This window comes from Hydra viridissima, unplaced genomic scaffold (assembly GCF_058129835.1).
Source record: "Hydra viridissima isolate aposymbiotic clone 2 unplaced genomic scaffold, HvirCarnegie_v1 scaffold_4, whole genome shotgun sequence".
Classification (NCBI taxonomy): domain Eukaryota; kingdom Metazoa; phylum Cnidaria; class Hydrozoa; order Anthoathecata; family Hydridae; genus Hydra; species Hydra viridissima.
The window spans coordinates 8,718,011-8,731,125 of NW_028324303.1; the positions used below are offsets into that span (position 1 = coordinate 8,718,011).

Sequence of the window (13,115 nt, forward strand, 5' to 3'; positions counted from 1 at the left end):
TGTTAATTAATATATTTATACATAGTTCTGTATTCACATAAGAAAAAAACTTTTAAAATATCAACAACACACTTTTTACCGTACCCAATGTGGATTTAAATCAACAATTACAAATAAACACCATGAAATCTATAATTAAAAATATTAGTTAATTCTCCACAGCATTTGTTTATCACTTCCATGAAGCAGCAGCGGCAGCTGTTTATAGTTTTCAGTGAAGAGATATTTTTATCAGAGCAAGAATAGAGGACAGAGATGTTGTTTTACCTCTTTTTGCAATTGCAATTACTCCCTTTGAAAACGGGGGTTGTTGCGGTTTTATTGTCTTCTGTGATTTAAGCGCGGCAGATTTTTTATAAAATTGATTCGAGTCAGGGAACAGATCAAAAAAGTTACAAAATTCGGTCTAATCTTTTACCCCAAATTAGATCAAATATATTTGCCTATTATAATATATTGTGAAAAATCTCTTTCGAACAACCCTTTCAGTATGGCAAAAAGATTTTGTTAAAATTGTGTGAATTTTTAGATGCGATGGCTGAGGTAATTTAAAATTTTAGTGTTTTTGGCAACGGCTACAAGTGCCATTTTATCCAAAAAAAATTGTTTTTTTAGCTATTGTTTTAAAATATGTCTCACGCGGTCCTTATCTCTAAAAATATATTTATAATATTTCATATACGTATTCCACATATATCATATAGAAGTCACTAAGTCCGGCAAACGAGAATAATGTTTTTCGGACTTTGTAGACCAATTTTTCGCCATCCAATCAAAATAGGGAGACTTTCCTGTATTTAACGGCTCGTTTCAAAACTGGCTTCAAAAAAGTCACGTTATGCCGTCTCCTGTGTATTAAACCTCCTTGGTCCTCCTTGGAGTTAATTGCGGCTTCCACAATGACCAATATCGGTAATATTTTAGGCCATTGCTACTTGAAGCGCAATGCGCTCACTGATCTCAAAATATAACTGGATAGCGTATTCAATTGCCTTTTTCAAAAAAATTGAAGCCAAAATTGGCTTCCCAAGATGGCGGCGATCGGAGCTCCTAGCGGTGATCGATGTACATTTTATAAGGCTTTTTACAGCAATATTAAAAAAAATAAATAGAGTTTTGAAAGAAAAACTAGACTATGAAATAAAGTTTTAATGACTTTAAAGAAATGAAATGATTTCTAAAAAAATCAGACAATTAAAGTAATTATTTTGATACTAAGGTACAAAATATTCGATATACCTTTTAAGTGCAATTTACGATTAAATAATATTTATGCATAATCTATGTACCTTTTAGTTCTTAGTTACCCAATGCAGTGTGCTAGAAGGTTGATAACATGACTGTATGGTAAGCGGCAGTGGTGTCTACTTACAATTTGACAAATTTTATATTTTCAATTTTTGTAGCAAGATACCAGATATGTACATGCTGCATGAACTATTAGCTGAGTGCTGTAAGTTCACACTACTCAGAAGTTCCTTCTAGGATTATTTAATACATATATGGAATTAATGGATATAGTATTTAATAAAAATATTAAGTACAAAATATTCTTTTTTAATATATGTCATTTTACTTATATATTATTCTTTGTAATATTTCAGCTCTTAATAATTGAGTCAATTGTTTTTAACTTGTTATTTAAAATAAATCATTAAGGGAATGTTTTGATAACATATATTTTGTATGTTATCAAACATTATCAACATTATGTATCTTATCAAAAAATTTATGATACGTGAATTTACAACAAACAATCTGCATTAATTGTTGGAATGTATTAGTACTTTCTTATCATTTCGAACAAACCAGTTTTTTAAAATTCAAAGACAGAGGAGGTTTAATTAAACCCAACCGCCTATACAACCAGCTTTATTGTGAAATATCGCACTGTTATAATAAAATAATTGCGCATGCGTGTACAATATTGCGGTCTGAGTAGCTAATGGCTATGTAGAGCGCATAGCGCTCTACGAAGACACTTCGAATATTTTAAGGTGTAGTTAACTACAACGTAAAAAGTAGTGTTGTGACCGAAACTAAAAATTGTAACTAACTTAACTAAAAAAAACTGTTACTAAAATTAGTCGACAAACTTTTTAGTCTAACTAAACTTAGTCGACTAACTTTTTAATTTGCAAAAAATATATTGTTACTTACTTATTGTAAAATATTACTGTTACCCAAAAAAATCTTGTTATGCGTTAGTTGTGAAGTGGTTTTTAATTACAAATTGCTGTAAGTTACAATTTACATCTCCAGGGCATCTGTTTCAAGGTTTGATTTTCAGAGTTCTTCAGGTTTTTTGGAGAAAGGCTTGCGACATATACACTTGGAATTTTGTATTAGTAATAAAACTTATCTAATTAGTCCTCCCTTATTATTAAGTACTTGTTTTAAGTTTAAATGAAAAGCGGTTCAGATCTGGATTTTTTCAATTTCTAATTAAAGTAAATTAGAAAACACATGTGAAATCAATTTTTTTTTAAAAAAATGGTGCCATGTTTTTGAAAGGTGTGTTATGCGCAGAAGCATTTCGGATTTCCTTTATATAATACCTGCAATAATTTTTTGAGGTAATTATACCTAATTTATTTCGTTCTACACCAAGGCGATACTTCCCAGCCGGCAAAAAAACGTTTTTAAAACGTTGTAAAAACGTTATTATAAACGTTGCGAAAACGTTATGCATTGGTTGCATAGGTAACACCTAAAAACGTTTTTCAACAACGAATTAACAACGTTTTTTTAGCGACGAATTCTCAACGTTATTTTAAGGTCGTATTCGGAAACATTTTTTACTTTTATATTTATGAATACGATTTACATATGTATGCATGTATGTATGCATGTATGTATGTATATATATATATATATATATATATATATATATATATATATATATATATATATATATATATATATATATATATATACACACACACACACACACACACACATACATATATAAATATAGAAAGTTTTCAAGCCTCTTACCCTCTTAAATTGTCTTGTTTTAAAACACGAACGCATAAACTAGGGTGCATTTAGCCACGTTAAACAATTAAAATTAAAACTCGCACATTAGAGAAAGACTTATTTTGAAAAATTAATGCTACGAAAAATACAAGTTATCTTCACAAAATGATTTGGTTTGCTACATCGATTTGTTAGAGTCAGATGATGATGCTGTTCGGACAGTTTGACATTTAGTACCACCTGGTCTATACGGAGCATATTTTAGACACCTCTCCATTGCATTTCTTATTTGATTTTCGTTAGTCTCTTTAAAAGTGTTTTGAACAGCAGCTGAAAACATATATGAAGTACTTATACTCATCAAAAGATAAACTATTATTTAAAAAAAAAAGAGTAAACTCTGTAACTGAAACATAAAACAAGAAAACTTTTTGAAATTGTGCACAGAGCAAATAGTCACATTCAAAAACAGTGTAAAATAAAAAATACACATAATAGTTACTTTGGAAATTTAAGTGATAACAAACTTCTTTATATGAAAACAAAACATTATTATACCTATAAGAATAGGAAAGACTGCCATTTCTTGGAAAGTGATTTTATTCTTTGTTTTTCCTTTGACACACAGCTGGCTCATTACCCAAATACTCATTAATCTAGAAATTATAATTTATCAAACTTTAAAGAATAATGATATGGTAGCTAATGTAATAACATTTTGTACAATAATAAACACAAAAATATAGTAACAACTTCCTGAATTTAATATCCATACCGCTTCATCATTGCAAATACCATTGCATCTGCATCATGACCACCAACTCGTGAAAGCTGCTGTAACTATTATATGCAAATACATTTTTATACAAATAAAAACACTTTATTAAAAGTAATTTTTATAATTAGTACTGCATAAAAAGTACCATTGAAACATCATAAAGTGAACTTAAGCTGCAATCAATAACTAATAAAATAATTATATGTTCAATATTATTACTAACCACATTAAGTCGAACAGCCTTTTCACTTAAGGTCTTATCAAAGGCATAAAATTCCTCTAATTGTGTTGATTGCACCAAAGTTATTTCCTCAGGATTATTGGATCTTTTTAGAAGTTCTTTTATTTCCATCAGCAAGTGTAAAACCCGCTTTTGAAATTCTACATAAATTTACAACATTCAATTAAGTAATCAACAATTTTCAGCATACCACTAGGTCTGATGCATATTCATAAAAAGAAAATAATACACTCACTCTCTTGGGCCAATAAAAATGATTGATTTATGTTTGCCTGAGATGTAGAAGCAAAGACTTCATCATCATAATCACTTTCCCTGTCTTCATCAGGCTCTTCATCATATCCACCTTGTCTTATAAATGTGGATGGTTCTGGATGTTCATTCTGGCTGTGACTAACTGAAGTACTCTAATAAATTATAATAACTAGTTGTACTTTATAAACTTACAAAATCTAAGAGCTTACACTTATATAGTCATGACCATATATATTGAAATTATCATTGCTTTATATTTTGTTTATATAACGACATTTTTTATGCATCCTTGTTAAATTTTTAATAAACATTTACCCTAAATTTTTTGCTTAGTGGTGGAGTTGGCCAATCAAGATGATCACTAACCTCTGGGGTGGTTGTGGCTTCATATTCATTGCAAGCCTTATAACTGTCTAAAAACAAAAAATTTCATGTAGACTAAAGTCCCATGCAGTTTTTTTTATCTTAAATGTTTAAATACTTTTCCTAATCTAGAAACAGAAATCTTTTGTTGATAAAACCACATCAGTAAAAATAAGTTTACTTTCAAGAAAATTTTTTAAATACTATAATAAACACTAAATATAAATAATATAAATGATAAAATAATAATTATAATAAATACTATGATAACTGTATAATAAATACTTTAAGAAAAACAAACCATTCCATAACATTATTTTCTTAATTTGAAACTTCTTCCACTGTTCATTTGGTTTAGTACCATTCTTTATCTGATGTTGAATATTGCCTCTTGATGGCCAAAACATATATTTGTGGTCTTCAGAAATCCAGTTTACAGGTACAGTACCATCTAATTCTTTACCATTTTCTAACCATACTAACCGTAAATATTTATTAACATATTTTTGACTCATTCTAAAAAAACATATATTTTTCTGTTGAGATATAAAAACTAAATTAGTTAAAAAATACATAAAAGCAAAATGGATAATTTTTAGGAAGGGAAAAAATACCACTATTGTATCAAGCAGGCATCTATTACATGCATATTTATAAAGGAATAAATAATGCGGTACTTGTAAAAAGCCTCAACATATTGTTAATTTACCTACTAGAGAAAGAGAATAATTTTACATTACATATTTTATTTTGTTTCACACTATATCTGTAAATTGCTATTCAAATAATTCTTTGACAACAAAATGTTTTGATAAAAAAAAACTTTAAGTGAGAGATAAAAAAGCATGCTACTAAAAAAAAACACAAAGCAAAGAACGCAACTATCATATCAAGTAGCAATCTATCAAGAAATTAAAAAAATAAAATTTGAGTAAACTTTACTAAAAAAATTTTTTCTGGCACAACTCAATAATCTGATTAGTAAAACAAGATTGATTAAACAACCCTAAATTTTAGAAATAATAAATAAAAACTCTGTATAACAAAATTTATGAATAGTGTAAACAAGTAATAATTAAAAAGCATTATAACTGATCTTATCATACTAATTAAAAAAACAAGTTACCTCAGTTCCAAAACAACACTTAGTGAATATTTAACTTTGAAGCAACGTATACATATTGATGAAAAAAATTATTGTAGTTGAACTTTTAAAAAATCTTGAATGATTAAAGATAACTTTCAATTCCATTTCTGACAGGCATCATAACATATCCATCAGCTATTGGCAAACAAATAGCCTTACATTTGACATCACACTTTTGGACAAAAATTCCAATTATAGCATCTGCTGCTTTAAAATGTAAAACATTTAATGTTGAGCTACATGGCCTAGAATAAAACTCTTTTCCTTGGCCTATTGCATAAATATCACAAATAAAACCATCTTCAACAACTTCTTGCACAAAAGCAAAGTTACCATGCTTAAGTAAAATACATGAATCACTTGATAAATGCAATTTTGCTGTTATTTTCATTTCATTTTGATTACTTTCTTTTTTTCTTCCTACTAACTTTATTTCTTCTAGTCTTTTTACAACCTGTACTAGCGGGTTGGGTCCACTGCGAACTAGACGTTTTAATGATTGTAAGAAATTTTCAAATGGAAAAGAAGACAATTGGTTTAAACTACATTGAAAGTGTCTAACATCATCACCAAGGTGTAACAGATTGTGAACATTATACACACAGAAATTTTGTCCGTATAACTGACCTGACTTTCTAACAAAACTATGCATAAGTTCTTCTGCATACTGTAAAAGAGGCACTCTCTTTTCTATGTTATCAGTTAAATATATAGTCATTGAAATAGACAATGCAAGAAAATGTTGGTAAATATTTGGATTAATTACATCTTTTAAAATAACTGGACCAGTATATAGAAGGAATTGTCTTAGTTCCGTGGCTTTCCATCTGTTAACCTCTGCTAAAGACCTTGGCTTTCGTGCAAATTCTGATGGTATATAGCATCTCATGTTGATTAATAGTTCAGATATCTGATTCAGCTGAATATTAGAAACTTTGCAGCATGCAGGACCCTCTTTCCAAAACTTTAACATTCTTTTTAGCACACCGAGGCAAACGGTATGCATGTAGTCTAAAACAAAACCTGTCACACAGGGGAATGACAGTTCAATTAAGGGTGAAATATTATTCTGGTGAATATCCTTATAAACATATTTTATAAATTCTTCATCTGTTCGTTTTCTATAGACAGCTTCATCATTATCATAGACAATACAATTGTCAATACGTCTACCTTTTATTTGACATCTTTCACAAGCATTGTAACCACTATGGCTCTTTATACATTTTAAATAAGACCGAGCTGGTGCATCACAAATAAATGCTAGTATGGACACAGAAAATACCTTATTAATATAGCAAATATTATCAGACTTCAACTTTTTATATTCAGAAATAAAATCTGATAAAAATTCTTGAACAGAACATGGTTTACCTTTTCCATAAAATAAACATACCACAAAAGGCCTATAGTTTTTAACACAGCACAAAATTGGCCAGAAATTATCAGCTGATGATTTTTTTAATGGTAACCCATCAACATTAACCTTTAGTTCAATTACATGTTAGTCATTAACAAATGCTGGATTTTCCTTTAAAAACTGCACTATTGTATTTTTTAGACCAAAGTAATAGTAACTTCCTCCACATTTGTTTAAACATGGTATAGTTGAAGGAGTCACTTGACAAAGAGTGCGACTATCTTTTGGCAAATTTAAACCATGCTTTCTTAAAATACTGAGCAAACTATCTGCAAGCTCTCTGCTACATTGACTATCTACAAGCCAACTAGCTAACTCAGTCTGCAGGTTTTCATTTCTTTTTAGGGCATCAATATTGTTTTCAAGCTCAAGCTCATTTTCTGTACTGATGTCTGTGTCAATATCAAACTCTGAACTTAAATCAGTTACATCACTGAGGCTTAATGTAGGTGAGTGGTCTTTAATTAACACTTTATTGTGATCATGATCACTTTCTGTTTCATTTATAAGCCTTTTCACTTGTTTGCTTATTCTACGATAAGTCTTTAAATAATTTCGTCGAGACATCTAATGCAAAAAGATAATATACATATACCGCCAACAGGGGGTACTTGCAATAAGTGGGGCTTCTGAGAACAACATTAAAAAAATAGTATCAAATAGTTGATTTTCGTAAACTTGTATACAGACTTGTTTACATTTATGTAAACTTATGGCAAAAAAACTTCCATTTATAATTTCATAACCCATGTATAAACTTATAATCTAATTTATAATATTTATAATATAGAAAAGAAAAAAGCTAAAAAAAAAAACAAATGCAATTTTTTTTTCAATTGAACTGCTGCAATTTAAATAAAAACTAACTATGAATAGTTAACTAACGATGTATCAACGTTTTTAAAACGTTGAATTGTAACGTTAGCGCGCGCAACCTATACGCAACGTTTTGATAACGTTTTTTGCCGGCTGGGTTATTACAGGCCTTCCCGTCGCGAATCCGTATTTTTGACTGGGGGCGGACAATGTTACGGAAAGTTTAGTCTTAAAACTTCGATTTGAGAGCAGTTGATAGTCACAAAATGGTTAAAAAGTGCTGTATTCCTGGATGTAGAGGAAACTATGACACTAAAAATAAAGTACGAGTTTATAGGCTTCCCTCGAATGAAGAAGAACGAAATCGTTGGATAAATTCAATTCCAAGAAGTAATTTTCCAAATAAGCCAGATACTGTTGTCTGTGAAAGACATTTTCCAGAAAATTTTTTAAAAGCTCGTGTCAATGGGAAAGATAGACCAATCGAACCTCCTTCAATTTTTCCTAATATTCCATCAAGTATTATACCAACTCAACCTTTAAAACCAAGGTCCACTACTAAAGTGTTGTCTTCTATCAGAAATGAAAAGTGTGATGAGTTGTCACAATATTTAAAAAGTGATTTGTTTACATTCATTTCTTTATGTGAAGATATTAAAAATCATAAATTTGTTTGTCCTGTAACAACTTTTGTTGTAAATGAAGTTTTGCACATCCAATCAAATTCCTTTTATGTTAACTGTATACCTATGTTTGCTGTTCATATCTCAAGCAATTTTAAATTTGAAAGTTTTCATGCTGGTGTTCGTTGCTTTATTTCTTCATTATCTAAAAACCATATTACCACTCTTGATTGTTGGTCAAGAGTGGAAGAAACAATTCGCTATCTGAACAACATTGAAGTTGATCATCAAAGATTGATATTACAAGATCATATTGCATCTATGAATGCATCAGAAGTAGGTAAAAAAATTTATAGTATAGAAACAATCATCAGATCGTATTCTTATTTTTCAACATCTCGAAGTCTATACAATCAGTTAAGAAAAGATTTTAAACTTCCGAGTGTAAAAACACTGACAAAAATTACATCTAGGACAAAGAATGTTTCAGATATTAGTTTTATCAGCACTGTATTTTCAAATATAGAGGAGAATCAGAGAAATTGTATAATACTGGTAGATGAGGTTTATGTAAAGTCTCTTCTTCTCTACCATGGTGGTTCTCTATTTGGAAAAGCTGAAAATAATCCTGAGTTGTTAGCAAATACTGTTTTGGGTATCATGGTTAAATGTTTAAAAGGTGGACCATCTTTTTTGTGCAAAATGGTACCTGTCTGTCATTTGGATGCTTCTTTTTTGTTTGAGCAAGTATGCTATGTTATTAATTCAATCAAGTCTAGCAATGGAAAAGTTATTTCAGTTATTTGTGATGGAAATCGAACAAATCAAGCTTTTTTTAATTTATTTGAGAGAGTTGAAGAAAAACCTTGGTTAACAAAATGTGGGATTTTTCTACTTTTTGATTATGTTCATCTACTAAAAAGTATCAGAAATAACTGGATAACAGAAAAAACACAGGAATTGCATTTTGAAAAAAATCAAAATATGACTGCTAAATGGAGTGACCTTAAATGTTTATTTGATTTTGAGAAAGATCAGCTAATTAAATTATCTAGACTAAATTTTGTAGCTATACATCCAAAACCTATTGAAAGACAAAATGTTTCACACTGTTTAAAAGTGTTTTGTGATGAAACTATAGCTGCTCTCAAAACTTATTCAAAAGTTATCCACCCTTGTAATATGAATGAAACCATTTGTTTTTTAGAAAAAGTTACTAAATTCTGGAAAATAGTTAGTGTAAAAGAAATTTATGGCGACACTCGATTTTTAGATTCTCATAAAAGAGTTATTTCGGAAGAACTAGACATGAATTTGCAATATTTACTTGATTTCGGGGATATGGCTCTTAAAATGAGTGGTAAACAAGGGTGTAGAATAAAATCCTTAACTAGAGATACAGGTACTTCAATTTGGCATACTTGTTATGGGTTAGTAGAGATGTGTAAATATTTGTTAAAAAACAATTTCATTTATGTTATGTTAGGAGAGTTCTCAACAGATTATATTGAAAAAGCATTCAGTAAGTTTAGACAAGGTTCAGGCGGAACATATTTTATAACTGTTCAAAATGTTGTTGAAAAATTAAACATTGAAAAAGCTAAACTGTTATTGGAATTAAAAGTTGATGTTTCAGATTACACTACTGATATTGAGCATTTATGTCAAAAATGTGGCTATTTTAGAAGTGAAGAATCTTGTGATATAATTAATCAATTGCCTGAACTAGAAGCATCTTTGCCACTGAGTACAAAAATGGCTCTGTTTTATATTGCAGGCTATGTTACAAGAAAAGATGATGTCAGTGAAAATGAGTTGTTGACTGACACTGCATTTTATTTTCAGTTGTATGGAGACTACACAAAAACTATGGACAGAGGTGGATTGAGGGTACCTCTGGATTGCTGTGTTCAGTGGGTTTTTTTTTGTTACATTATTTTTGAAATTGAGAAAAAAATGACATGCAGAAAGTCGTTGTGCAATATATTTCTGATGATATCAGATATTTATAACTTAAACATGCTAAAGAAACATGGTGTTATATTGTCAAACATATTTCTTAAAAATTATTGTTTGTTTATTTCACCTAAATCCTCTAAAGAACCTGCATTAAAGGTTTTAAAATTATCTGTAAAACATTAAAAAGTATTGCTATGTACATTTTTCATAACAATTTCTAATATTTGATGATTATTTTAATAGCTTTTTTTGCATTATTTTAAAGGTTGTTTATTTTTCTTTTGTGATTTCGTTTTTAAAAAAAACTCATTCATTATTCTGAAAAATGTTGTTTTTCATTACTTCTTGTTTTATTAAAATTTTATGACATTTAATAAAACTGAATTAGACACTTTGTGCATTGGAACAGTTCCTTTTAAATTTAATAAATTAACTGAAAATAATGTAGCTCGCATATTTTTTCAGCCATTTTTTATATTTTCCGTAAGATTGTCCGCCCCCAGTTAAAAATACGGATTCGCGACGGGAAGGCCTGTAATAAGTATCGCCATGATATAAACTCGTTTGCCGAGCCAGCCCGTTTGCCGAGATCTCGACGTCGTCCTTATTTCAATTTATTTTTATTTTAGGTTTATATGAATAAACGAACTAGCCTGGATCACTATCCGGGCCAGGGGCCAATGCTATAAACATAAAAAACGAAGTTTTTTCCGTAAAACACGAAGTTTTTACCGTAAAAAGCGAAGAAAAAAAAAGTCCATTGCTATAAACATTCAAAAAACTCCGTTTTTAAGATAAAAACTTCGCTATTAAATCCAATGCTATAAACGAACAAGGGAATCGCCTTTTCAGATAAAAAATGCGTTTTTTCGAAAAAAAACTTCAGATAGATTTTTGATCTCAATTTTAGATATTTTCTTCGTGATTTTTGGCGGCCATTGTTGGAACAACGTTAGCGCTTCAAAATCATTGAACATTCTTTGTTTGTGTTTTTATGCAGATATTTTATAGATAAAGCTTAAAAGGATTTTGGTAACTTCATAATAAACTAATTACTTAAAATCTGCATTTAATCGATTATTCAGTTCCTTGTTGTGCTTCGTTAACAATGCATGCATGAATTTAAAATTCCATACTTATTTATGAAGGTTTTCGATAGTAATTCTGGTTAAACAAATTTTTCATAGTGTTTGACTAAAGAAAAGTATAAAGAGTTGATAAATATGCCATATAATACACAAATACACAACAAAATAATACACAAATACACAACAAAATAAAATGCTGTTTAAAGAACTTAAAATGTTACTAGCAATAAAGATCAGAGAAAACAAAGAGGGGAAGCTTAGTATGTTTTAATTAGCAAACTATTTAAATAAAAATATGTATTGCTACATTATATTTTATATATATATATATATTTACAAATGTTATAGTATAAGTATGTAATATATAGTATATATTAACATAATATAAGTATGTAATCAATCAATCATATTTCTAAATAAAGATTTTACATTCGAGTTTATATACAAATAGTTATAAACTAATGTAAAGTAAGCTACTAACAGTGCTAATGATATATAACAAGGGTAATAATAATGGCAATTTAATCATTCTATTCAAAAACAGCAGAGATATATTACAGTATATAAAATTAACAGTGATAACATGATGTAATGTATAGTATATATCAATTTTATATATATCTAAATATATATATATATATATGTAAATATATATATACTTCCAATAGTTTTATTAACTTAATACACTAACATTGAAAATAGCTTCTCCTACACTGTATAATACGATAAATTGTGTTGGTAAAGATTCCATGACAGTCTCTGAGAACATGAAAAAAAACATTTGTGCCAATAAAATGAAGAAATGCTTAGTATAATGTTGCAAATTGCTTAGTATAATGTTGCAAATCATCTTTAAGCCTAGTTTCTAAAAAATCTAATACAGCTCTTGGGACTCGATACTACTCTCAAAAAACGTTGTCAGAAACATCTTCGTTAAAAAAGCGACCATTAAACTAAAATGATATTGAAAAACAAAACAAAAATATAATTTCTGCGCCTATTTAGTTTGATTTCTGATTTTGTTCGATAAAAAATCATTATATATATATATATATATATATATATATATATATATATATATATATATATATATATATATATATATATATATATATATATATATATATATATATATACATATATATATATATATATATATATATATATATATATATATATATATATATATATATATATAGTAATTTTAAGTAATGTTTTAAACACCAACCTCTCGAGGCAATCGGTGGCGAAGCTAATTTTCTGCAACTTCGAAATCTAAGTCTTCGCCCGAAAAAATTAAATTCATGTTCCTACTTTAATTTTACACAGCTTTTTTAAACACCAAATACTAGAATGTAAAAATATTCATAAAAGTAGAATAGACAGCACAGCATACTTAATGACTAATAAAATTCATTAATTAGGCCTAATAAATAAAAATTACAA

General features: G+C 28.7%; 3 protein-coding genes across 8 annotated transcripts; 1 reads left to right on the forward strand and 2 right to left on the reverse strand.

The window, feature by feature from the left end:
- Positions 1-3,084: 3,084 nt before the first annotated feature.
- On the reverse strand, positions 3,085-6,723 carry LOC149889729 (uncharacterized). 6 transcript variants are annotated; one of them, XM_090086181.1, is made up of 9 exons: positions 5,743-6,723; positions 5,231-5,328; positions 4,918-5,132; positions 4,569-4,666; positions 4,234-4,405; positions 3,981-4,138; positions 3,755-3,819; positions 3,538-3,635; positions 3,085-3,309 (listed from the first exon to the last, which is right to left on the reverse strand). In XM_090086181.1, exons 3-9 carry the CDS (start codon positions 5,129-5,131, stop codon positions 3,158-3,160), a joined length of 957 nt encoding a protein of 318 aa, XP_089942307.1. In that variant the 5' UTR covers position 5,132; positions 5,231-5,328; positions 5,743-6,723; the 3' UTR covers positions 3,085-3,157. The 6 variants fall into 6 exon arrangements, with proteins under 6 accessions (XP_089942307.1, XP_089942309.1, XP_089942308.1 ...); XM_090086183.1 differs by lacking the exon at positions 5,743-6,723 and having other exon boundaries at positions 4,569-4,662; positions 4,918-5,232; XM_090086182.1 differs by lacking the exon at positions 5,743-6,723 and having other exon boundaries at positions 4,620-4,666; positions 4,918-5,231.
- LOC149889730 (uncharacterized) lies at positions 5,239-7,262 on the reverse strand. The gene is made up of 2 exons (XM_090086186.1): positions 7,138-7,262; positions 5,239-7,026 (listed from the first exon to the last, which is right to left on the reverse strand). The coding sequence occupies exon 2, from the start codon at positions 6,767-6,769 to the stop codon at positions 5,846-5,848; it is 924 nt and encodes a 307-aa protein (XP_089942312.1). The 5' UTR covers positions 6,770-7,026; positions 7,138-7,262; the 3' UTR covers positions 5,239-5,845.
- Positions 7,263-8,172: 910 nt separating this feature from the next.
- Positions 8,173-10,907, forward strand: LOC149889731 (uncharacterized). The gene has a single exon (XM_090084765.1). The coding sequence runs from the start codon at positions 8,266-8,268 to the stop codon at positions 10,762-10,764; it is 2,499 nt and encodes an 832-aa protein (XP_089940891.1). The 5' UTR covers positions 8,173-8,265; the 3' UTR covers positions 10,765-10,907.
- The last annotated feature ends 2,208 nt before the right edge of the window (positions 10,908-13,115 follow it).

Excerpts from the sequence above, each read along its gene's own strand:
- LOC149889731 (XM_090084765.1), top strand. The coding sequence starts at position 8,266 with ATGGTTAAAAAGTGCTGTATTCCTGGATGTAGAGGAAACTATGACACT.
- LOC149889729 (XM_090086180.1), bottom strand. The coding sequence starts at position 5,191 with ATGTATTTTTTAACTAATTTAGTTTTTATATCTCAACAGAAAAATATA. Across the intron at positions 4,406-4,568 it reads CACTAAGCAAAAAATTTAGG|AGTACTTCAGTTAGTCACAG; the intron begins GTAAATGTTTAT and ends ATAATTTATTAG. Across the intron at positions 3,820-3,980 it reads AGGCTGTTCGACTTAATGTG|TTACAGCAGCTTTCACGAGT; the intron begins GTTAGTAATAAT and ends TGCATATAATAG.
- LOC149889730 (XM_090086186.1), bottom strand. The coding sequence starts at position 6,769 with ATGCATACCGTTTGCCTCGGTGTGCTAAAAAGAATGTTAAAGTTTTGG.